Source organism: Molossus molossus, unplaced genomic scaffold (assembly GCF_014108415.1).
Source record: "Molossus molossus isolate mMolMol1 unplaced genomic scaffold, mMolMol1.p scaffold_m16_p_33, whole genome shotgun sequence".
Classification (NCBI taxonomy): Eukaryota; Metazoa; Chordata; class Mammalia; order Chiroptera; family Molossidae; genus Molossus; species Molossus molossus.
In genome coordinates, this window is record NW_023425370.1 from 99,793 (window position 1) to 124,902 (window position 25,110).

General features: G+C 51.8%; 3 protein-coding genes across 5 annotated transcripts; 1 reads left to right on the plus strand and 2 right to left on the minus strand.

Annotated features, from left to right (window-relative positions):
- Positions 1-1,021: 1,021 nt before the first annotated feature.
- RPL8 (ribosomal protein L8) lies at positions 1,022-3,497 on the minus strand. Its single transcript, XM_036281329.1, has 6 exons — positions 3,402-3,497; positions 3,014-3,160; positions 2,794-2,935; positions 2,321-2,539; positions 1,440-1,555; positions 1,022-1,212 (listed from the first exon to the last, which is right to left on the minus strand). The coding sequence occupies exons 2-6, from the start codon at positions 3,149-3,151 to the stop codon at positions 1,054-1,056; spliced, it is 774 nt and encodes a 257-aa protein (XP_036137222.1). The 5' UTR covers positions 3,152-3,160; positions 3,402-3,497; the 3' UTR covers positions 1,022-1,053.
- Positions 3,498-5,122: 1,625 nt separating this feature from the next.
- On the plus strand, positions 5,123-18,480 carry ZNF7 (zinc finger protein 7). Of its 3 annotated transcripts, XM_036281318.1 has the most exons (8): positions 5,123-5,173; positions 5,492-5,686; positions 6,631-6,856; positions 6,953-6,997; positions 7,394-7,520; positions 11,156-11,272; positions 14,797-15,023; positions 15,246-18,480. In XM_036281318.1, exons 3-8 carry the CDS (start codon positions 6,767-6,769, stop codon positions 16,593-16,595), a joined length of 1,956 nt encoding a protein of 651 aa, XP_036137211.1. In that variant the 5' UTR covers positions 5,123-5,173; positions 5,492-5,686; positions 6,631-6,766; the 3' UTR covers positions 16,596-18,480. The 3 variants fall into 3 exon arrangements, with proteins under 3 accessions (XP_036137211.1, XP_036137210.1, XP_036137212.1); XM_036281317.1 differs by having other exon boundaries at positions 14,830-18,480; XM_036281319.1 differs by lacking the exons at positions 5,123-5,173; positions 5,492-5,686; positions 6,631-6,856; ... (1 more) ...; positions 7,394-7,520; positions 11,156-11,272 and adding an exon at positions 12,334-12,576 and having other exon boundaries at positions 14,830-18,480.
- Positions 18,481-22,638: 4,158 nt separating this feature from the next.
- Positions 22,639-25,000, minus strand: COMMD5 (COMM domain containing 5). The gene is made up of 2 exons (XM_036281268.1): positions 24,922-25,000; positions 22,639-24,093 (listed from the first exon to the last, which is right to left on the minus strand). The coding sequence occupies exon 2, from the start codon at positions 24,035-24,037 to the stop codon at positions 23,363-23,365; it is 675 nt and encodes a 224-aa protein (XP_036137161.1). The 5' UTR covers positions 24,038-24,093; positions 24,922-25,000; the 3' UTR covers positions 22,639-23,362.
- Positions 25,001-25,110: the final 110 nt, after the last annotated feature.

A 25,110-nucleotide genomic window follows, 5' to 3' on the forward strand; every position in this document is an offset into this window, starting at 1 on the left:
TGTGCCCTTGGCTGGAATCGAAACCGAGACTTACCTGTCCGCAGCTGATGCTCTACCGCTGAGCCAAACCAGCCAGGGCTCAAAGCCATTTTAGTTCAATCCACTTCCCCTACCCCCAACCCCTAGTGGGCCCAGTGTCCACTCTAACTGGACTAAGGGCCTCTTCAGTCACTCAACTGCTTCTGCAGCAAATCCTCCCTGATGGCCAGTCTCTTGGCCAAGACACCAGGCCACCTTATAAGAAGGGAGTGCCTCCCATCTTCTCTGCTCATGATTGAGATGCTAGCCCTGCTGGGATGACTTCTCAGGTGTGGTGGTGGCCCAGGGAAGGAAAGACATCCAGGAGGGTCCCTGCAGCTCAACTCAACAGTTCTGAGCTGACCAGTTCCCATGCAGTAATCAGGTAGGAGACTGCCAGCCAGTGCCTTCCACCAGTGGTCTGTAGGGCACCCACCTCAGCCTGCACAGCGAGTGCCCTGCAGTAACTTTCACACTGGCTCACAAGGAAAACACTGTGGGGAAGGGGTTCTTAGAATCGAGTATCCTGAACCTAATTAACTGATGGGCCTCCACTCACATCAGTGCCTGCTCATCAGCATCTGTCCTCGTTCTGTCATCTCTGACAGAACTGTCACAAAATTTGAGAAGAGGTTATCATTAGTTGTAGCCAAACAGGAAGTCCAGTTGTTACGATAAACTCCCCATCCTCTCATCCAGTTCCCCTGCTGTCCAACCTGTGGCTTCAGAACAGCACCCACCCAGCCCTGGCCGGTTTTGCTCAGCGGTTAGAGCGTCCGCCTGCGGTCCAGAGAACAGCACCCACCTAAGAGCATCCACACTTTCACCTAAATTCTCCCACTGCTCGGAACAAATTAACACACACAGGCGTGGGCTTCTCTGTTCCATGTGCTGGTGGGGTTCCAGGAAACAAGGTGTGATGGGACCAAGCACCCCCACCTCCTCTCCAGAGGTCCTCCCAGCAGGACCCTTCCCTCTGAAACCACAGGCAGTAACATCTTAGTGGCAGGAGAACAAACTTTATTGAACCCCCAGCTAGTTCTCTTTCTCCTGCACAGTCTTGGTTCCCCGTAGACGTCCAGTCCTGCGAGCAGCAATGAGACCCACTTTGCGGCCAGCAGGGGCATCTCTGCGGATGGTGGAGGGTTTGCCAATGTGTTGGTGGTTGCCACCTCCAAATGGATGCTCCACAGGCTGCAGGCAAAAGGAAGTGGTGTTAATGTGGGGGTGGCCCCAACCTATTTCAGGAGGGCTTGAGAAAGGGCAGGATCAACAGGCCTGTGCCCATGAACCATCACCCAGATGCTCATATCAAACCCCCTACCAGAAAGGAGAGGATATTCTAGGAAGGGATATGCCCAGCCAACTTCACAACCCCTGTATCCGGAGTACCCGTCACCGCCCATTTCTGGGCCACTTACGTTCATGGCCACACCCCGCACTCGTGGCCAGCAATTCCTCTTTGCTTTATACTTGTGGTAGGCACGGCCTGCCTTCAGGATAGGCTTGTCAATACGGCCACCTCCGGCCACCACACCTGTTGAGGATTATCAGGCACTTCAGGAAGGTGCATCACACCGTCCCACCAGACAGAGTATCCCTTGCCAGCACCCCACCCCTGCACTAATCATGTTCTCTGTACTGTCATATAACATCACAAAGTTCACAGAAGCCACAAAAATACTTTGCAACTACAGCCCTGCACACTGTCAGTTGATAGCAAGTTCCTTCAGGCTCCATAGGGTGCCAAGCCAGACATTTACTCACATCATCGGGAATGCCTATCTCAATCCAAGGCTCTCCAGCAAAGTCCCCACCCCTATGTCTGACACTAGGCAAATCAATCTCCGAATCCCAACCCCAACTTAACAGCTGACCCAGCCTGTCACATCTCAGCCAATGTTGCTCATTCTTTGAACACACCCCTATAGAGCCTCCCCCATGCAGGACTGAGTTTGCCACAGGACTTGAAAGTGTTGCCAATCAGAAGCGAACAAACCTGGATGCAAATCCTTTTCAATGCACTTACTGGGTGATTTTAAGAAAACCACACAAATCCAAATTATGGGAGAATGCATACAGGTTCCACTAGGTTAAGCCCTGTTTCCTTCAACTCCCAACCAGCAGTGAAATTGGTACCACTATGCCCACTTTTCCAACGTTATGGACTTAGAGGCTATGTATGTGCTCAAGCTTTACAGAGCCTACACTTTAGTGGAGTAAAGTTAGGTTCCAGGGCCCAGGTCTACCTGCTGGCTGTTTACAAGCTACCCACAGCATTCAACTGCTGCCTGCCACTTACCGACCACAGCTCTGTTGGCAGAGGAAATGACCTTCTTGGAGCCTGAGGGCAGCTTCACTCGGGTCTTTTTGGTCTCGGGGTTGTGGGAGATGACAGTGGCATAGTTTCCCGAGGCTCGAGCCAGCTTGCCCCGGTCACCAGGCTTCTCCTCCAGACAACACACGATGGTGCCCTCAGGCATGGTGCCCACTGGGAGCACATTGCCAATGTTCAGCTGAGCTGCAAGGAAGAGCAACACAGTGAAATGACTGATGTCTTAACTACTGCTAACCAGAGGCATGTACATCCACTCCCTCCACACAGCACCCCAAAATGGCCAACACAGCACTCCTCCATTCCGAGCACCCCACTGGCTACTTTTGGCCCAACAGGGCTCCCCAAGTGAAGCTTCCTCCTGGATGCTTGCCCTGCTTGACTTAGGATATGCACCTCCTCATGCAACCCCATCCTCCCATCGCAGGCCCGATGCTTACCCTTCTTGCCGCAGTACACGAATTGGCCAGTGTGGATGCCTTCGGCGGCTATGAACAACTCCGTCCGCTTCTTAAACCGGTATGGATCCCGGAAGACCACCTTGGCCAGGGGCGCGCCGCGGCCGGGGTCATGGATGATGTCCTGCGGGGCGAAGAGACGTGAGCGTAGGGTCCCTGTTCGGCGCCCCCTGCCCCCACCGCCCCGGCCGGCGCTCCGCACCTTCACGATGCCCTTAATGTAGCCGTGCCTCTCCGCGAAGTCCACGGCGCGCAGACGCGCGGCGCCCTTGCGGTGTTTCACGTGCGCACGGAACACGGAGCCAGCACCCTTCCTCTGCCCACGAATCACGCGGCCCATGGCGGCACTCTGCGGGAAGCTCACGGTCAGCGCCTGGGGTGCCCTAGGCACTCTCACCACCCGCCTTCATGGTCCCCTTTCCTCCGGCTCCTCCCTCCAGCCCCTGGGCCCGTCCGCGCTCCAATCCCCGTCTGCAGACTCCGGTATCATCTCAGGAGCCAGCCTGGGTCCTTCGCGGGACCCAGGGCGGCGGATGGCGGCGGATGGCAGCGGATGACATCCGGGCCGCAGCGCCGCAAATACAACTTACCTGCTATTCAGCCTGGCCGAAAGAGGAGACGCGGCGCCCGCGAGCCGCCTTATCTTCCGGGGCCGGGCCGAAAGCCACTACAACTTCCGTGCAGACGCTGCGGCTGCGAGCAACGTGCACGACGGGACATGAAGTCCTACCCGGACGCCGGGACATCTGCGCAGGCGTACTAGGGGGGTTGGCACTCGGTGCCCAGAAGATCGAGAGGAGGGTAGAGGGTCGCCCCACCCTCAGGGAGACCTCCGGGAGGGAGGGCATCGCCTACTGAGTGGCCGAGGAGGCCCAGAGGGGTTGAGTGGTTTAATTAGGGTCATGCTGCCCCCCACAGAGTGACTCACTCTGGGCGCGTGGTCGGGGGTGGGGGGGCGGAGCTCCCACTGTCTTGGCCTGGTGAGGTCCCCTTTAAGGAAACGGGTAGAATCCGGCAACATGGTTTACAGTGACAAGAGTGGGGTGTGGACGACAGAGGGCAAATGTCCGACTTCTGCGGAGGAAGAGGGGCAGCCAATCAGGAAATGGGAAGAGCAGAGCTGGGGGTTACATGGCTAGGAAGGAAGGAGGGCGTGGGCAGGACACGCGCTGCTAATAGGAGGGACTGGGTGAGGGAACACGGCGACCCTGCCCAGATCCTGTGGGGAGAGGTGGGTGAGATTTGGAACGGGGAAAAGGAGCATCTGGCGGTAGGTTGGGGCACTTAGCTGTGGAGAGGGCTCTTCACGGAATCATGGCCCTGCGGAGTGAGAGTGGACCCTGGAGTTATGAGAAAAGTAGGTGGGACCCCAGTCTGAGTTACCTGGGCTGTGGGTGTGCAGACGGGGTTGTGGAGGGATCGCCAGCAAGGTAGGGAGATAGTGAGGGCAGGGTCAGTTTTTTTTTGTTTGTTTTTTTAAATTTAAATGAGAGCCCTGCCGGTTTAGGCTCAGCGGTTGGAGCGTTGGCCTGCGGTCCGGAGAGGCCTGGTTTTGGTTCCCGCTGAGAGCATGTACCTCTGTTACAGTTTGTCCCCAGCCCTGGTTGGGTTGTGCGGGTGGCAGCCACTCGATGTGTCCCTTTCACGTCGATGTTTCTCTCTCTCTCCCTCCCTCCCACTCCATCTGAACAACAACAAAATATTAAATGAGAGTCAGCCCGTGGCTGGTTTGGCTCAGCAATTAGAGCATTGGCCTGCAGACCTGGTGGAAGGTCCAGGACACCTATCTGGCTTGCAGGTTCAATCCTCCGCCCTAGTCGGAGTCATGAGGGAGGCAACCAACTGATGTGTCTCTCTGTCTCCCTCTCTTACACTCTAAAAAAAAAAAAAAAAAAAATCAATGGAAAAATATCCTTGAGTGAGGATTACCAAAAAATAAATTAAACACTCATTTTTTTTTTTTCTGGCTGGGTAGCCAAGTTGATAAGAGCATCATCCCCATACGCCAATCAGTGTACATGTAAGATTCAACCAATGAATGCATAAATAAGTGGAACAACAAATCAATTTCTCTCTCCCCATTTCTCTCTATCAAATCAATAAAGAAAAAAAATTGGAAATAGTCAATTTTATTCTCCTTAAACCACAAAATAGTGAGTCTTTGAAAGAGAATTTCTTTTTTTAAGTGTCTTGTGTTTTATTTATTATCCTCACCCAAGGACTTTTGTGTGTGTGTGTATTTATCTTCAGATAGAGCAGGGGGAAGAGAGGAGAGAGCGCGAAACATCGGTGTGAAAGGGATACATCTACTGATTGCCTCCCGCAGGACCCCAACTGGGGCCAGGAACGAATGGCAACCGAGGTACGTGCCCTTAGCAAATCGAACTGGGGACACTCTGGTCCCCGAGCGGACGCTCTAACCGTTGAGCCAAAATGTCCAGGGCTGAAAGAATTTCTAGCCCCGCCTCCCCGGCTCTGGCCCCGCCTCTCGCTGGATTCCGCCCTCCCCAAGCTCGGCCTGGTCCTCTCCTTGGGCCCTGACCCCGCCCTCCAACGACTCCCGCCCTGCCTCTAGGATTGACTCCCGCCCCTATCAACTCAGGCCCCGCCCCTTCTCCGGGCTTAGCCCTCCCCAGACTGTGGCCCCGCCCTATCCCAAACTCCTCCTCCGCCCTTCCAGGGCTTTGTCCTTTCCCTTAGCTCTGGTCCCTCCCCTTCTCCGGCACCCGGGCTGCGGAGCTGGGAACCACTGAGACGGCCAAGCCTCCAAGCCGCCCAGAAGGCCCGGAAGTCTGTGGGACGGAGCGGGCGCTGGCGTCGAGGCCCGTTTCCGACGTCTTAGCGAGTTTCGAGCCTCCGGCGGTCCTCGGGGAGGGTGAGTCGAGGCGGCGACCGCGCCCGCAGGCGGAGTGCTCGTGGCGGACCCCAGCGTGCGTCCGCCTGCAGCACTGCGGGCCCCGCGTTGCCCCGGCCTGTAGGCCAGGGAGAGCGTGTGGCGCGGGCGGCTTGGAGAGGCCGTGAGCGCCTGCGAAGAAGGTGGTGGAGCCGCGGCAGCCCTGCCCGCGGAGGCGGGAGGCGTTTGGCCGAATCCTGCAGGTTCCAGCGCGTCCTTCCCGCCAGCCTGCTCCAGAGGGATCCTTGGTTCTCCTTCCTGCATAACCATCCCTTTCAAGGGCCCTCTTTTCCCCTCACGTACGGCTCCTGGGAGACCTAACTTAGTCACTGTCCTAAAGGGCTGTGCCTTGCGTGGGTAGGAAGTTTGCCTTCTCTGAATGATGATTGCCTCTCAGGGCTGCCCTTCTCTACTGGGGACCAGGATCCGGCGCTGCCCAACGGTGGTCACTTCTGCCCGGACAGCCTCGCTGTGCACACGGCCAGGGGCGTCCACACACAAGACACTTTCTGACCCACTAGGAAACCCACTCCTCATTCTGACCTACCAGGGGGACCCATGGGGAGAGGACCAAGTTTACATAGGGGCATTCTTGTATCCCTTTCTCTTTTCCCAACGATTCATTATCAGGCTCCTGGCTCCTCCGACCTCCCTTCACATCATGCTTCGCTGCCTGTGATCCACCCTACTGGCTCGTTCAGCCTATTTCGTCTTGCCTCAGCCCCTTTGCACTTGCTGTGCCTGATGCCTGGAGTGCCTTCCCCTCCTGCACCTCCTTGGCCTTCTTAGCTCCTCTGGGAAGTGACCCATCAGACTAAGCCAGGGTTTCCTAGTGTAAATGCTTTCAGAGTTCCTTGTACTTTGGTGCCATCACGGTCGTCATTTTGCATTTATTTGTGTGGTAACTTAACTGTTTCCTCCACTAGACTGTGCTTTGTGAAGGCAGAGACCTTGTGCATTGTCTACTGCTGCATCCCATTGCTTGGTTGAGCACCTGGTGCACATGGCAACCACCCCTCAAGTGTTCATGGAGTTATTCACAACCACCACATGCTCTGAAAGATGAACGAAGCCTCAGGGGGCAGATGTTCAAGTGCTGTGGCTGCTTTGGTTTCATCCTGTGTCCCTGCCAGAGAATATCTGGGGGTGGAGGTAAAGGATCAAAGAATACAGTGCCCCCTGGATTAGTTTGGAAGTCAGGGTGGCCTCCAGCATCCTGACCTCTGACTTTTTCATAACTGTCAACAGGTCTCTCAGCCAAGACACATGGATGCTCACCCACCAAGCCTCATGGTAGGAGTCTAACTGCCTCCATTTCCTCATTTGTCCTGTGAGGGTTCTGCTGCCTCCTCTGGGTACCCACCCTGCCCACTGTGCCTGAGCCTAGACCCTGCCTTGTTCCCTTGCTGTGGCCCTTGCCAGACCCTGGCATGCCCATCCCCAAGGTAGTGAGCAAACCCCTGTCCGTACTCGGGCCCACCTGAGGCTCTCCGGGGAAGGGTTGTAGGTCCCTGGTCTGGGTTCGTCCCCTCCTCCATGCTGCCCCTCCCCTTGATTTTAGAGCCAAAGGGGCCTGTTGACTGTCTTGCCCCAGCCCTGTGTTGCATGTACCTGAGGTACATCCTTAGGTGGCCCCAGAATGGGGCTGGCACCCAGGGGTCCCTGGGGTGCTGGTGTGTGTCCTTTCAGGAGGCAGTGACATTTGGTGATGTGGCTGTGCACTTCTCGCGGGAGGAGTGGCAGTGTTTGGACCCTGGCCAGAGGGCCCTCTACAAGGAGGTGATGCTGGAGAACCACAGCAGTGTTGCCGGACTAGGTGAGGCTATACCTTGGGACCCCTCCCCTTGTGTTATAGATCAGCACCCACCTATTCAGGCCTCTGTCAGAGCTGGGTATGTGGAGGCTGTGTGGTAAGGTCCTGACCCCCAGATGGATCATGGTGAGCCAGTTAGGCTCCTAGCTTTGTTCATATCACATGATTTAATTCTCCCAGGGTAAGTGGACTTCTGGGAGGTAACAAAGCTTCCTTTTTGTCTGGGCTAAAGATTAACTTGTAAGAAATAGAATCTAAACTAGAAACAGCTTTTTCTGGCTTTTTTTTAACTTTTGGAGGAACTCATATAGATGGAATTAATTGAACCTTTCAAGGTTTCGGTATAATTTCCTGTAAAACCACCTGGGCTCTGGGGGAAGCCCTTCCTTTTCTTTCATGATCCATGGTCTGACAAGCTTATGAATTTCTCCTTGTGCCACTTTTGTATTTTCTAGTTTTTCTACAAGTTTATCTATTCATTTGGGTTTTCAGGTTTTCTTTCTTTTTCGTTTTATGTTTTCTTTATTGATTTGAGAGAGAGAGATAGAAACATTAATGAGAGAGAATATCAATTGGCCACCTCCTGCATGCCCCGCACTGGGGATTTGGCCCACAACCTGAGTATGTGCCCTGACCGGGAATCAAATTGGCGACCTCTTGGTGCCTGTGTCGAAGCTCAACCACTGAGCACACCAGCCAGGCGGGTTTTCAGTTTGTATGTATTTGTTCATAATACTCTTTGTGTTTATTTGTAATCTCCGTTGTGTCTGCAGCTGTTCCCTTTTGTAAGTTTTTGGCAGTATGTTGATTGGTTTTGCCCCAGGACTTTTTATTCGTCTTTTCAAAGAGCCAGCTTTTGCTCAACTTTTGGGGAGTGGTGTGGGGGGGTCCTTGTTCTCTGTTTCACTGAATCCTGCCCTGCCTTTATTTTTTCCTTTCTTTGTGTTTGTGTTTGCTGTGTTGTTTCTAATTTCTTGAACTTAATGTTTACCTCATTTGTGTTTTATTATTCTTATTTCTAGTAAATGTATTTAAAAACTTAAACTTCTGTCTTTAAGTACTGTTTCAGCTGCATCCTATAAACTTTCACTAAGTAAATATAGTTGCCAGTCAGTAATTTGTTACTGAATCTCCAAGTGGCTAATAGTTTTGAGCTGCCTGTTGTGGTTACTTTCATGCCCCCTTGTATTTCGGTATTTCAGTATTCTGGGGTTCTGTGGACTGCACCACGAGCCCTTCAAGGCTGGCACAAGGATTGTTTCTCTGATTTTTCCATGTGTGTTTGGAGAGAATATGTGTTTCCTGTTCAGTGTGGGGTCCTACCTGCACTTGAAGCTTTCAACCTGGGATCTCTCTGCCTGCCCTTCTCCAGCCCCACACCAAGAATCCTGAGGGAAGCTCCAACCACAGGGCCCTTATATGGGCTGGGATCTCACCACACTGCCGCCCAACAGCATAAAGCTGGTGGAATGAGGGTGCGAAATGGGCACCCACAGGTCTCCACCACTCCCCAGGCTGCCTATGCCCTCTTGCTTTGTTTATTTGTTTGTTTTGGTACGCACCCCTAGTGGGAACCAAACCCAGGACTCCCTGGTCCGCAGGCCGACGCTCCAACCACTGAGCCAAACCAGACAGGGCTGCCCTCTTGCTTTGTGCAAGACTGGGGGCAACCAGGTGAGGATTGGACCTCATTGCCTTCTGACTAAAAATCTGTTTTATGCCCTGGCCGGTTTGGTTCAGCAGTTAGAGCGTCGGCCTGCGGTCCAAAGAGACCCAGGTTTGGTTTCCGCTAAGGGGTACCTCGGTTGCAGTTTGTTCCCAGCCCTGGTTGGTCGTGTGGGTGGCAGCCACTCGATGTGTCCCTTTCACGTCGATTTTTCTCTCTCTCTCTTCCTCTTTCTCTCCCACACTCTGTCTGAACAAAAAATGGAAAAATGTCCTCGGGTGAGGATTAAAAAGAAAAAATCTGTTTTATTTGTTGTTCTTTTTTTTTTAATCCTCACCTGAGGATATTTTTCTATTGATTTTCAGGTAGAGTGGGAAGGAGACAGAGAGAGAGAAACATCGATGTGAGAGAGATACATTGATTGGTTGCCTCCTACACGATCCCAACTGGGGCTAGGGATTGAACCACAACCGAGATACGTGCCCTTGACTAAATCGAACCCAAGACTCTGGTCTGTGGGCTGACGCTCTCACCGCTGAGCCGAACCGACCAGGGCTGTTCTTTTTATTTTATTTATTTTTTATTATTATTATTTTCCCCTTTATTCCCACACGACCCAACCAGGGCCGGGGACAAACTGTTGTGTGCCCTTAGCGGGAACCGAACCTGGGTCTCTCCAGACCGCAGGCCAATGCTCTAACCACTGAGCCAAACTGGCCAGGGCTGTTCTTTTTATTTTATTTTTAAATTTTTATTTATTGATTTTTAGAGAGAGGAACACTGATTTGTTGTTTCACATATTTACACATTCATTGGTTGATTCTTTAAGTATGCTGACCAGGGATTAAACCTGCAACCTTGGCATATCAGGACGATGCTCTAACCAACTGAACTACCCACCCAGGGCGGTTTTTTCTTTTTTTGTTAATTTTCACCCAAGGATATTTTTCCATTGCTTTTTAGATAGAGTGGAAGGGAGAGAAGGAGAGAGGGGGAGAGAGAGAGAGAGAGAGAGAGAAAGAAACATCAGTGTGAGAGAGACACATGGACTGGTTGCCTCCTGCATGACACTGACCAGGGAGAGAGAGAGAAAGAAAGAAACATCAGTGTAAGAGAGATACATCGCCTGGTTGCCTCCTGCATGACACTTACTAGGGTGGGGGACCACACCAGCAACCCAGGTATGTGCCTTTGATCAGGAATCGAACCCACTGCCCTTTGGTCTAAGGGCCAACATTGTAACCACTGAGCCAGGCCTGCCAGGGTTTTTGTGTTTTTTTTGTTATTAATCTTCATTTTTCCATCTATTATTTTAGAGAGAATGGAAGGGAGTGAGAGCAACATCAATGTGAGAGAGACACACCGATTGGTTGCCTCACACATGACCCTTACTGGGGCCAAGGATCGAACCCTCAACCCAGGTACACACCCTTGACTGGGAATTGAACCCAAGACCCTTTGGTCTGCAACTGATGCTCCAACTGCTGAGCCAAACTGACCAGGGCTTCTTTTCTTTCTTTTTAAAAAAATAATAGTTTATTTGCGCCAAACTGGTGGCTTATGATGAAAAATAAGGTCTTAAATGCTCCTATCTTGTTCTTTAATCACCTCTACCTCTTGGAGGTTTATACCTTCTGAACTGAAGGGCAGTGCCTGGCTTTTCTCTTCTTGGGGCAGAGTGGCCTCTTCTTGGCAAATTCTTGGTTGACAGGGTCCCCTGGTGGTCTTTGCCTTGAAGCAGACGAGGATGGGCTGTGAGTCCAGGCATCCCTCGCTGTCTAGCTTCAGGAGCTGGACTGAACCAGACAGAGAGAGTCCCTGTGCCCAGATTCTTATCCTATGATGCTCCTTTTAGAGACTCTGCCTGCACCCCAGCAGCCTCCCAGCCCTTTACTCCTGGAAACCAGGGAACATTGAGCCCTGGGCTGCATTCCCAGCAATGCCAATGTGGTTTCCTTTATTACCTTGACAGCAGGATTTCTGCTCTTCAAGCCAGAGCTGATCTCCCGGCTGGAGCAGGGGCAGGAGCCGTGGGTCCTCGACCTGCAGGGAACAGAAGGGCGAGAGGCACCAAGGACTCCCCAGACAGGTGAGGCTTGGTCCTGTGGCAGAGAATCTGTGCCTGGGGAGGCGGACCCCAGGGATTACCAAGGGAGTTTGTTTTTAAACCACGTTTTATTTAGTTTCTAATCTTACCGATATTCTTATTAAGCAAAAATACACATGTGGATGCAAGAAGCAGTAAACTTGGTTCTGAGCAGCCTCTCAGGTGAACATCACATCATTGGAACCGATGCGATCCCTGCACAGCTTCTTAGGATCCTGGGTGACCCAGCTTGTCAGTTCAGGCTCTGGGTCTGCCATAACAAAGCACCATAGACTGGAGGCTTGAATCAACAAAGATTAATGTCTCATAGTCCTGGGGCCAGAGGTCCAAAATCAAGGTATTGGCAGGGTTGTGACCTCTCTGAAACCTGTAGGGGAGGATCCTTCCTGCCTCTTCCAGCTTCTGGTGTGCCCGGGCATTCCTCTGCTTGTGGATGCATCACCCCAGTCCTCCATGTTAGCACATTCTGCCTGTGTTTCTGTCTTTCCAGGGACACCAGTCAGACTAGGGCCCTCCATACCTCAGTGTGACCTCATCTGATCTAACTCCATCTCCACAGTCTTGTTTATAAATAAGTTCGTATTCTGAGATCCGGGGCTGGAGCTTCAACACACCTTTTTGGGGGCACAGTGAGCTCATAATAGGGACCTTCCTATTCAAGCCCCTTTCTGACCCTTCTTAGGAAGGACTAAAGGGATAAACCGGCCTGGTTGAAACCCAACCCCCATGGAACATTTCCAAGGGGCAGGGAGATTTCAAAGAGGACACCGTGGCAGGAGAGCCAGCTGGAGTTGGCAGAACTCCTCAGTTAGTCGTTCACATGCAGCTGGTGGTCTTCCTAGTGGTTAGGTGACAAGAAAACATCCATGCGATGAGACCTAGAGCTGCTCGCAGACCTGAGCTCTCAGGCAGAGGACAGACTCATGGATGAAAATTTGTGGAACATGTTAGAAAACGTAAATGCCCAAGGTGTGATTTTGTCTATTGGTGCAGCGGATATCCCAGGATCCAGGGCCTACAGCTGCCTCCATCACTGCCTGGACTCAAGGCCCCCTGGGGGCTCCATGGACAGTTTCAGGACAGAATTTAGTCCAAGTGACCAACTGCAGTAGGTCAGAGTTCATGAAGAGCTAACTCAGCTTCCACTTGCTTGGAGGTGAAGGAGCAGCCAGGGGGCATGATGGAACATAGAAGGGGAAGGGTGGGTCCATGTGACACCACCTGGGCTTGCTGACGGGCCCTGCCCTTGGGCTTTGGCTGGAACAAGCATTCATGAATTTTCTCAGGTGGGTGCTTTAAGGGGGTTGGAATCATTCTTGGGATGCGGCCTTGAACTATTAGAAGCCACGCTAGTGTTTTGTCTTTATACACCAAAGGGGAGGCCTGGTTGAACAAGGCTCAGAGGAGCCTAGCTGGGCTGGTCGGGAAAGGGTCTTTGTCAGAGGAGCCGTCACTGGTAAGTGGGAACAGGAAGAGACGGGCTGTGCAGTGTGCAGGTGTCGTGTGGGCCTGAAGGGAGGGGTGTGTGCATGCAGAGCCAGACAGGAGGCTACTGGCTGTGGAACACTGTTGGGGACCTGTCACATAGGGAGGCAAGGCCTTTGTAATGTAATCACTGCTTAGAGACTTGGCTACCTGAGAGAGGGAGGGGACTCCAGGGCAGCCAGGTGGGTTTGCAGTGTCCTTGTCTGGCAGCAGTGCTATGGCCGCTTAACCACAGCAGGAGGCCTAGGGCTCATGGCTGGCCTGGCAGTGCAGGCGTCCTCGACTACCTTTCTGTGGCTGTTCACAGGGCTCTGCATTACAGCAACAGGTAGAGGAGAGCAGTACTTGCCCGTTTTCTCATCTACGTGGCTGCTTCTGGCCCCATTGAAGGAGCAGGTTTGCCAAGGTCGTTTGTGCAGAGAAAGAGAAATAGTGAGGACCAGGCAGGAGATATCCCATGTCTTAAGGGCAGAGGTTTGAAAGGGTGTGTGTTTTGGGGGAACAGACCTGGGCTCATTCCAGAGTCTCATTAGCTGTGTGACCATGTGTGAGTTACTTAACCTCTCTGAACCACAAGCCCCTTATCCACTACTGACCTCACTGGGGTGTCATGAAGGAGGGAGCAGGAACTGTCATTGTGCACAGATGCTCAGTGCACGCAGCCCCTTTCAAACACCAGGACTGACAGAGAGATGGGTCACCATAGCTAGAGACAGCACTGATGTGAGCAGCCAGCGGAGCCCTGTCACTGGGCCCTGGGTTTCGTTGGACAGCACTGGGCTGGTCATGGTCCTGGATGTGATTAGGGATGATGGGGTCTGACTTCAGCAAAGGCATTTCCTGTGATTACAGAGTAGGAAGGAGGCTGACACTTATGTGGAGAGTCCAGAGGGAAAGTAGATGTCAGGAAGGCCTTGTGGGAGCAGGTGGGGTAGGCAGACCCTCCTCAGAAACCCACAGGAAGGAGAAGTCCATATGGAGAAGGTGAGGGGCAGACTGGCAAGGGACACGGTCAGGTGTGAGTTGGAGGGAGTTGCCTGCTGTCTGCTGGGGCAAGCAGAGTTCTGGCCCTGGGTCCCACTCAGGAGCCCAACCAGGGCACAGACCAGTGCCCAGCCCTTTGGCCTCATCGTTGTATGCCTTTCCGTAGCTCTCCTGCCTCATCTTGCTCAGCAGCTGCCCATCCATCTGTCTATAGTTTAAAATTCCTCTTTCCTCCTTCACTCTCCACTTCATCAGCCTAATACCGCCTCTCGCTAAACCCCCACCCTCTCAGGCTCACTTTCTTCTTCTCTTAATCTTCAACCAAGGATATTGTTCCATTGATTTTATTTTTTTATTTTTATTTTAGATAGAGTGGGAGGGCCCTGGCCAGTTGGGCTCAGTGGTAGAGCATCGGCCCACAGAGCAATGAGTTGTGGGTTTGATTCTGGCCAAGGGCACATACCTCAGTTGCGGTTCATCCCCAGCCCTGGTCAGGGTCATGTGAGAGGCAACCAGTTGATGTGTTCCTCTCATGTCGATGTTTCTCTCCCTCCCACTCCATCTGAAGATAAATAGAAAAATATCCTAGAGTAAGGATAAAAAAAAAAAAAGTGGGAGGAAAGAAGGGAGAAAGAGAGAAACATTGATGTGAGAGAGAGACATCGATTGGTTGCCTCCTGCATGACCCTGACTGGACTGGCGATCGAACCCATGACTCTTTGGTCTATAGTTCAATGCTCCAGCTGCTGAGCCAAACCAGCCAGGGCTCACTTTCTTGGTAGACTTTTCCTCACACCGTTTTGCTACAGGATGGACGTCTGCTGACGTAGCCCCCTTGTAGGAGGGTAGCTGTTAGCACTCAGTCATGTACACTGTGGTTGAATGAATGTGTAAAGCAAAAATTGTGAATGAAACCAAACTTTGCTAACTGTCAAAGTTGTCAATTTTTCAGTGTCTTTGCATGTGGGGTGTCCTGGAAAGGAGCTCAGTTCCTAGGGATGATCCCCACCCTAGCCTCTGTCCTTCTCTGAGCTCAGGAGAAGGAGCTTTGTCCTGCCTGTGTATTTCAGATTCTACAATAAGCATTGATGGTGAGCAGGCCGGTGAAGATGTGCACATGCTGAAATCAGAATCCCTGTCAGCATTGGTCAAAACCCCCCTTCAGGATTCTCCTCAGAGCCCTGGCTTCAGAAACACCCGTGATTCTGAGGTCTGGCCAGAGAACAAGCTCAGCTCTCTTTTCCAGAAACACCACTTACACATGGTGAGTCCCAGGAAGACCTCTGCCATGGAGGATGTGCAGGGACATGGTGACTTGGGTTGTCAGCCTGGGAGAAGTCAGGGGGTTCCTGCAGATGGGTTATCCCAAAGGTGCGATGTGTGTGGCAGGAGTTTCAGATTCACGGCTCTGCCTCAGGAAGTCGGTGTACAGAAGAAAACTAACAAATGTCAGGAGTGCCAGAAAAAGTTATCTGATTGCTTACAGGGGAAATATCAAAGTAGCTGCCACAGGGAGAAGCCATATGAGTGTGAGGAATGTGGGAAAGTCTTCAGGTTGTGTTCACAGCTTAATCAGCATCAGAGAATCCACACTGGAGAGAAACCATTCAAATGTATTGAGTGTGGAAAAGCCTTTCGCCTGAGCTCAAAACTTATTCAGCATCAAAGAATTCATACTGGAGAGAAACCCTACAGGTGTGAGGAGTGTGGGAAAGCCTTTGGTCAGAGCTCCAGCCTTATCCACCATCAGAGGGTGCACACAGGAGAGAGACCCTATGGCTGTTGTGAGTGTGGGAAGGCCTTCAGCCAGCAGTCTCAGTTGGTCAGACACCAGAGGACTCACACTGGAGAGAGGCCCTACTTGTGCCAGGAGTGTGGGAAAGCCTTCAGCCAGAGCTCAACCCTGGCTCAGCACCAGCGGATGCATGCTGGGGAAAAGCCTCCAGTTTCAAGAACCCTGGATGGTGCCAGCCTTGTTGCCCATCAGAGAATCCACACTGCAGAGAAACCGTTTAAGTGTGATGAGTGTGGGAAGGCTTTCAGGTGGGTCTCTCGCCTTAGTCAGCATCAGCTGACTCATACTGGAGAGAAACCATATAAATGCAACAAGTGTGTGAAAGCCTTTGGTTGTAGCTCACGGCTTATTCGCCACCAAAGAACTCACACTGGAGAAAAACCATTCAAATGTGATGAGTGTGGGAAGGGCTTTGTCCAGGGCTCACATCTAATTCAGCATCAGAGAATTCACACTGGAGAGAAACCCTATGAGTGTAGTGACTGTGGAAAAGCCTTCAGCCAGAGCTCAAGCCTCATTTACCATCAGAGGATCCACAAGGGAGAGAAGCCCTATGAGTGCCTGGAATGCGGAAAAGCCTTCAGTATGAGCACACAGCTCACAATCCATCAGAGGGTTCACACCGGGGAGAGGCCCTATAAATGTGGTGAGTGCGGGAAAGCCTTCAGTCAGAACTCAACCCTTTTCCAACACCAGATCATTCATGCTGGAGTGAAGCCCTATGGATGCAGTGAGTGTGGGAAAGCCTTCAGTAGGAGTTCGTACCTTATTGAGCACCAGAGGATTCACACACGAGCCCAGTGGTACCATGAATATGGGGGCACCCTGGAGGGTTCTACCCATGTGAGCCGTAAAAAAGTTAGCACTGTAAAGAAACTACACAAATGTAATGAATGTGAGAAAATATTCAGATGGCGCTCGCATCTAATTATACATCAGAGGATTCATACTGGAGAGAAACCTTATAAATGTAATGAATGTGGCAAAGCCTTTAATCGGAGCTCAAGGCTCACTCAGCATCAAAAGATTCATATGGGATAGACCATTCACCTCTGTAAATGTGTGTAAATGGAAATAAACCCACAGCCTTAACCTACTTATTTTATATGGAGGATTGTTGATATTGACAAGTTAGAATGTTGGTAAAGATTCAGAATTGCTTTCTTAAGAATATCCAAGTTCAAAGTGTGTTTATTTGCCGGAATTTTGACATCCCATTTGGTAAAGCCTGTGTCTCTTGCATCAGGGTGCCCATGTGTAGAGTACTTAGTGCAAAGAGGGAAGACCCCAGGTCCTGCATCTGAGACCTGAGAAGTCCTTGAGCTATGCCAGACGAGATACTCAGTGTCTTCAGCACCAGTTACTCAGACTGGCTTCAGCAAGGATGTGTGAGCTTGTGTGCACATAAGTCCAGAAGAGAAGTGTCTGAAATTCCTTTCTGCCTTCACTTGACTCCTTTTCTTTAAACCTCTTCCCCCATCAGCAGCCCAGGCATGCAGTCACCCAGGGTCAACTTGAGTTTCCATATGGGTCAGCCACTCTGGTTAATCTGACCTATAATCTGGGACCATGTACTTTGTCTCACAGAGCATCTAATTAAGGCCTGGAGGCCACTGGATGAGGTGGACCTGCAGCATTGACCCTAGCCCTGCCCAGGGTCCTGGACTCACCAGCCATGTGTGAGTCTAGGGGCCAGGAGTCCTGCTTGGACAGGCTGCTGCCCAGGGCCACCCACTCAAGACCTGCTGACATTTGGTGCCATTGCCATAATCACAGGGGCAATATGAGACCCTACCCCCATCCCAGTGGAGGGGCCCATTTCTTCCCCCTGTGGACAGGTAGCCCAGAGGGACACAGGTCACTTCAGGATCTGTGGTGACACTTGATTTGGGTCACTATCACACTAGTTGAGTCAAGCCCAAGATCTTGCTGCTTCCATCACTGTGCGTAGCGTAGCCTGTAGCAGGCTATGGATTTGTGTCAGGTGAAGGAAGTGCTTTCTTGTCCCTGTGTTTGTACCAGGAGGTTCCCAAGCTTTCTGCTAGTGTTGGGAGCAGTGGAGTTTGAGATGGTCGAGTTTATGTGAGTTTGTTTTTACAGCATGTAGGTGGGGGTCTCAACCTGCAGCTGGTCAGCTTGATCGCCCGCTGCTGCTGCTGCTTACCCAGTGCAGTGTGTGACATGTCCCCCACCTGGTGCCAGGACATCATGAAATTGGTGTGCCCTCTTCTCCAGTCATCCCTGCTCCACCCAGAACTTATGTCTGGAAGGGTATGTGCCAGAGGACCAGGGACTTCTGTACATTGTGCAGAAGTTATGCTCATTGTGTCCCTGCTTTGGCTGCTGTGCTCAACCAGGTGGCAACTGCCAGCACATCTGGACAGGTGAGCTCAATCTGAAAGGGCCACAAATGTTTAGGCTCTCACCCAACAGTGCTTTGTGAGCCATGGTACTGAGTGGACAGGGCACACTTATGCCCTCTATTGGCACTTGGTACTGTCATGCACTGGAGGGCCTCTCCATTGGACCCCACCTCCCTTGCCTCCTAGGTAATGAGGGACAAAGGGATGGATAGAGGGTTATATGGACTCTTCCCTATCCATCCTGGGCATGATACTTTCCCCTAACAGTGACTGCAGACCAGGCAAGAAGTCCAGAGGCTTTCACCTTAAATCCACTTCAGCACCTGAATCTCTGGACAGCTGTGGTCCTGGATCAGGGACTAGTGAACTATGGCCTGTGGGCCAAACCCAGTCCACAGCCTGCTTTTGTGTTAACCGAACACCGAGGCCATTAGATTGGGTGGCTCGAATGCCTCTGTACCTACCCAGCTGACAAAAGCTAAGCCAGTCAATTCCTCTAAATGCATCTGTCACAGCCAACCAGGCTTCCCAATAAGGCAACTGCTAAGCTATAGCCAATCAGATTTCCATGCTTTGTTTCTGCATCTTCTCTATAAAAACCTCTCCAGTTCTCTGCAGACCACTGGGTTTGGCGTTGCCTGGTTCCAATCCATGTTTGCTCAAGTAAACTTCAAAATTTTAATGTACCTCATTTACCTTTTAGCAGAGCTAAGAATGGTTTTTACATTTTTAAATGGTTGATGGGGGAAACAGACTATTTTGTGACATTGGAAAATTATACTGAAGTCAAATTTTAGTGTGACCAAATAAAGTTTACTGTAACAAGCCGGCTCGCTTGTTTGCATGTAGCCTCTGACTGCTTTTTCATTATAAGAGTCAATCAAGTTCATCACATAGCCTGTGTTCCTTCATTAACTTGATTAACACCCGAAAGCCCTCCATAAGTTTTCTTCTCAGCAGTTAGTGTGGTTTGTTCACTAAAATGTCCCAATAACTTCAGTAGCAATAATCCTAAGTCCTACACTCCAGTCAAGAACACCAGCTGCACCTGCATCCCTCTAAGGAGTCCTGTGGTGATGATTCAGCCAGAGTGTTAACTCCAGACAAATACTCAAAGGTATTAAGACAAAGGCCATTGAGTGGCTATTCTCTGCCTGGGAACAAATAGGAATCTAAAGGCTTATTGCTCCAAAGAATTGTCAAAGACACTGCATTTCATTAGATGGGAAACCTGGTGCTATTTGCTACATTTAGATAAATATGAATATGAGTCATCTATCTACAATTTCATGTGTTATTGCTAATTTATCAAGGCATTGGGTCAGGTGGGAAATGGTAAAATGATATCAAAGTGCTCCAAGTATCAGTCTAATAGAGAATGTAATATTAACACCTTTTACAAAGAATGCTTTCTAAAGCCTTTGAAACCGAATTCCTGGAGCTGCTCAGGTTTCTAGAGTTAATATTAAGAATTTATATTTCTGACTTCAATAAATTGTTAAATGTCTTCAAAGTTTTAATAAATTTATGCATCTTTAAAAAAAAACAAAACACCAGCTGCAGAAGTACGTACAGGAGGAGGAGCCTCTTAGTTGCATCCATGTGAAAAAGGTGTGTGTCACCAATGGGCTGCTGGGCAGGACCCTTTCAATTCAAACCACTGTGCAGGTGTGAGGTCCAGGAGAATGCTGCAGAAAGGAGGGGTCCTTAGCTACTGTGGGGCTGCGCAAGTTGTGGAATACGTATTCCGCTCTCCTTTCAAGCTACACTTCCCAATTGGACTTCAGTAAATATGATAAACTCATTTTAAGGATTTCCAGTACTGTTTCAGAGTAGGTTTTAAAATACTGTGGACTTTTCCTTTTGGAGTCAATAAATTAAACCCATAATCTTGAGCTGAAATTGTTTTTTTTGTTATTAAACTTCGATTTATGACATTGGATTGTAACTATTTTGAGGTTTGTGGAAGCTTCACACAGTGTTGGGGGAAAGGGCAGAGCCCAGGTGGATTCACTCACAGCCCAGGAAATGTTTGTTGAAGGGTGAGTGATGCATTTGGGAAGTATCCAGGTTTTGAAGACCAGAAGTCAGAGGTCCACAGAAGAGAAATGAGCACCAAGAGCTTCCAGAGAGATCAAAATAAGGTCAATACAACTGAAAGGTAATTTTCCAGGCACACCGTTCTCTGTGCAAGGCCTGTGCCAGTCTGGGAACAAAAGTTTGGACAAGGCCAGCCGCCCACAAGTTCAGGTCCATGGCTGCCCAAGCTACCCAAAGAGAGCTGGTCCAAGGGAGCTGTAATAGAGCGGCCACCTGGTTTTGCATGGTTCTGGAGCTAAGAATGCGTTTTTTTGTTGTTTTTTAATTGATTTGAGAAAGATAGACACCGATTTGTTGTTCCACTTATTCATGCATTGATTGGCTGATTCTTGTATGTGCCCTGACCAGGGATCAATCTGCAACCTTGGCATATCAGGACTACACTCTAACCAATTGGGCTACTTGACTGAAAAAAAAAAAAACTTTTTTTTCATCCTCACCTGAGGAGATTTTTCCATTTTTTGTACAGACAGAGTGGGAGGGAGAGAGAGAGAGAGAGAGAGAAACATCGATGTGAAAGGGACACATCGAGTGGCTGCCACCCGCACGACCAACCAGGGCCGGGGACAAACTGCAACCGAGGTACATACCCTTGGCGGGAACCGAACCCGGGTCTCTCCGGACCGCAGGCCGACGCTCTAACCGCTGAGCCAAACCGGCCAGGGCTTTTTTTTTTTTAATATTTTATTTACTTTTTTTTATCCCCACCTAAGGACATTTTTCCATTTTTTGTTCAGATAGAGTGGGAGGGAGGGAGAGAGAGAGAGAGAGAGAAACATCGATGTGAAAGGGGCACATCGAGTGGCTGCCACCCACAGGACCCAACCAAGGTCGGGGACAAACTGCAACCGAGGTACATGCCCTTAGCGGAAACCGAACCCGGGTCTCTCTGAACCGCAGGCCGACGCTCTAACCGCTGAGCCAAACTGGCCAGGGCACTATTTTTGTTTTTTAAGAATAGTTTTTAAGTGGTTGAAAAGTATTTTGTGACACATGAAGTGAAAATTTAAATGTCTGTAAAAAGCTTTTTTTGGAATGTAATCACATCCATTTGTTAACATATCGTCTCTGCTCTCAAGCTGTGGTTCCAGAGCTTACAGAATCTTTATGACCGGGAGAGCTGTAGTACTGCCTGGCCCTTTATAAAAATGTTCCCCAAGCCCTGGGCTATAGGATGAGAAGGGCCCTCTGCTAGTCTGCAAGTCTGTGCTCCCTGCTCCCAGACTTCTGGCCACAAGGGCACTTCGGAGGGATGGTTTGCCCCGGAGGTGCTGTGGGAAGGGCAGCAGTCAGGGCCACCGCGTTTGGTCTGCAAAGGATGTGGAACAATGTCCCAATGGAGAACAATGTCCCGACCCGACGTTCCTAGCCAGATGCCAAAGGCACAGACTGTTCTTTGGTGGGGGGAGGGAAGGCTAGTGCATCAGCGGAGCACTATGCCCTTACCTGGAACCTCGGAGGGTGGAGAGGAGAGCAAATAGTATGTGACCAAAAGCTGTGCCTCACAAAGGCCCAGGACCCGCCCCCCTCTAAGAGTCTGCTGACCTTCAGACCCTCCAGGGCTCTTGGAGTGGACTACCAGAGTAGACACACCAACAGGGCCATGGAGACAGCCAGGCAACCCCAGCTGGGTGCACAAGGGTTCTCTGTGGCCTGGTGGGCAGAGAAAGGGTGTGCAAGTCCCAGTGCTTGCCCACCTCTAGATGCCAGCAGCTCAGAGCCTGCCCACCCCTTGCTGTGGGGGCTACTGAGAGGCTCAAGGTAGGTTCCGAGCCACAGCCCCATTCTCCCTCTGGTCTGCAATACCAGGGTGGCCTGGAAGGCACCTTTCCTCACTGTCACCAGGTGCCTGATTTAGAACCATGAGTCCCAGCTATGAGGTCCCTCCGTGGCAGTGGAGTTTGGAGCACCCTGCTGGGCTCAGACCCCAGGTCTCCATTCCTAGTTGCATTGGACATATGTCACTATGGTAATCTTGCACCCAGAAGCCCCCAGGTCTCAGTGGCTTTCAACCCTAAATGTGTGTCCTCACTCTGGGATCACCAGCCCTAGCTGCCCAGCACTCCCACCCTTGAGGTGCTGGGAAAGGCCCCTGCTCCTTCCTGCTCTCAACATAGCACCCACTGTACTTTTAAAACAGCTACCTAGCCGGTTCGACTCAATGGTTAGAGCATCAGCCCACAGACCGAAGGGTCATGGGTTCAATTACTGGTCAAGGGCATGTACCTGGGTTGCAGGTCTGATCCCTGACCCATCAGGGTCGTTTGGGAGGCAGCCAATCGATGATGTAACTCACATCGATGTTTCTCTCTTTCTCCCTCCCTTCCACTCTATATCAATGAAAAAATATCCTTGGGTGAGGATTAACAATAAATAAATAAATAAAATAGCTATCAGGGCGGGACATACCCTCAGTACCCCTCATTCTCCTCCACCTCACTTGCCCTCTACCCAGAAGTCTCAGATCACTCTGCTACCTTGCCTCTTTATTTTATTTCCTTTATTGATTTGAGAGAGAGAGGAAGGGAGAGGGAGAGATGTAAACATCAATGAGAGAGAACATCAATTGACCGCCTCCTGCATGTCACCCACTGGGGATCAGGCACACAACCTGGGAATGTGTCCTGACCGGGAATCAAACTGGTGACCTCTTGGTGCATGGGTCAAAGCTAAACCACTGAGCCACACCGGCTGGACTACCTTGCCTCTTTAAAGTTTTTGCTCACCAGTTCTTCTAGGAGGCCCACCCTATAACCCAATGTAAAATGACAGCCTAGGTCTTCCATAGCCCTGCCTCCCAGTCTCTGGACACTGGCCTATTTTCTGCATCATTTACCATCCACTAACAAGCTACACCAGTTATCTGTTGTTATGCATTCTGGAATGTCTTCCCCTCTCCTCTACAATGTTGGCTCCATGAGGTAAGGGATTTAAGACAGGAGAATGAAATATCCACGCTGAAACAGGGTTCACAGAAGCAAATGAGCAGAGTGCTCAGATGCTACATGGGGCCCAGCTGAACAAACTTGGCATCTGCACAAAGGCCTTGGACTGGACCCCAAACTGTGACCAGAGCAGATGGCCACCCTGGAGCAGTGGGTGCCCTCACCCAGCAACACCACCAACGGCAAATGGAGGGGTGTGCAGGGTGACACCACCTAGGAAGACATGTTTTTATAGTTGCTTTACTCCCAAATAAAGAAATAACACTGCTGTCTTTTTCAGAGAACAACATGGCTGCATTCACACACTCTCACAGAAGACTGCCTCCTAGGCAGGGTGGGCTTCGCTTTGGAGATGTCTAAGCAGCCATTGCCAGGTGACCAGAGCAACTGGGAGTGCTGGTCAGTCCTGCAGTTTGTGCTCGCATTTCTTCTCCAGGTCAGCCATCTCCTTCAGTACCAGTGCCACACTGTACCGAAGCTCCTGGAACTTGGCTGTGGGGACCTCAAAGCAGTGTGCTGACCCATCCGAAAGAGTCAGCTGCATCAGGACACTTGGCTGCAGGGAGCGGGCTAGGGCACTGGTGGAGATTGCCACATCCACCCTCCACCGAAAATTGGCAACACGAGGCAGCCAGGCCCCCTGCTGCCTGGCCACGGAGTCAAGAAGAGCCCGCTGGCTTCCAAATACCACACTGGCCAAGTCCACGACCACGTCTTGGGGGATGCAGAGCTCCTGGAGCTGTTCCTTGAAGGTGTTGGGCTTCAAGCTGGCCAGGGGCAGCCGGAGGGCCTGCTGGAGCAGTGAGTGGGTGCCAGCGAGCAGGGCACCCAGCCGCTCCTCCGACAGGTGTGCGCCATCCCCGAGACGCTGCACCGCTTCGCGGCAGTCTTCTCCCTGCATGCCGCTGACCACCAGCTTCAACAATTTTCTGAATGTGCTCCTGTCCAGGTTCCCCAGGAGCCGGGGCATTGCTGCCACTTCTGGGGGAAGCTGGGCACCCAGGAAACTCACCTGGCTGCTGTGACTGACGCCAGGGTGATGCAGGTACGGAGCTGCAGCCCCCACGGCAGACATTGCTGCTTCCTCTTCTTTGATCAACCAGCCCAGAGGCAGGTCCCGGCTGCAACTACCTGGAGGGGGTAGAGAGAAGCCCAGTGACTTCGTAAGTCCTTTGGGTCAATGACTGAGGACTGACCTGGTTTCCACCTTCAAGATAGTGGTAGTGTGAACCACTGATGATAGTTCATGTAATGGGAGGCACCCTGGGAGCAGGTGATCCCAGGAAGAGGGGAGGCAGGAGTTGGCAGGGGAGACAGAGTAGGGAGAGGAGAACCAGCAAACAGGAGAGCAGTCACCGGCCCGGTTCGCGTCCTGCACTGAGCTCGTCGCGGCGCCCTGGGCACCTAAAGCGTGCACAAGCCCGTGCACAAGCCGTGGTCAGCGTCCTGCAGCCGCGCCCCAAGCTGCATCGGATCGGCAGGCCAGCGCTCTACTGTCGCGGACAGGCCTTTGGCCTCCAGAGACACCCGGACGCGGTGACCAAGGGGCCTCGCGCCGCTCAGTTGCCGGCTTCGGGTAAGGGCGACCTCACCCACCGCCCGCCACCTGGCGCGCGCGCAGTCTGCTGCGGAAAGGCCTGATGGAGAGGAGCCGAGTGGCCGGAAGCGGGGCCCGGTCCCGAGGCAACCTGGAGACACTCCCGGGAAGCTCTACGACACCGGGAGGACCCGGCCCTCTGACCCTCGGGCCCGAGAGATTTCCCCCTTCTACATAGATTGGGAAGTGCAGATTCTTTCCTTTCCAAGAAAGAGAAAAGAAAGTAAAGGGTGGTACAGGCCCGGCCCGGGGATGGAGAGGCGCACAAACAGCAACGCCCGGGCCTGGAACGGAAAGTGGGCTCGATGCCCAGGGTCCAGCCTGGCCGCCTGCCAACCGTCCCACTCCCCGGCGCCCCTCACCCAGCTGACCACCGACGGCGCGAGTCTTCTGTGGTCCTAGAGCAGCCCCGGAAGTGCCGGGCGGGACCGCGCTGCCGTTTCCGGCCCCCGCGATCTTTAAGGGAGAGACGCAGGCGGGAGCGCCCAGCTAGGGCGCAGGCCGGCCCCGCCCGCTCCGTCTGGCCCCGCCCCCTGCCGGCGGACCCGCTA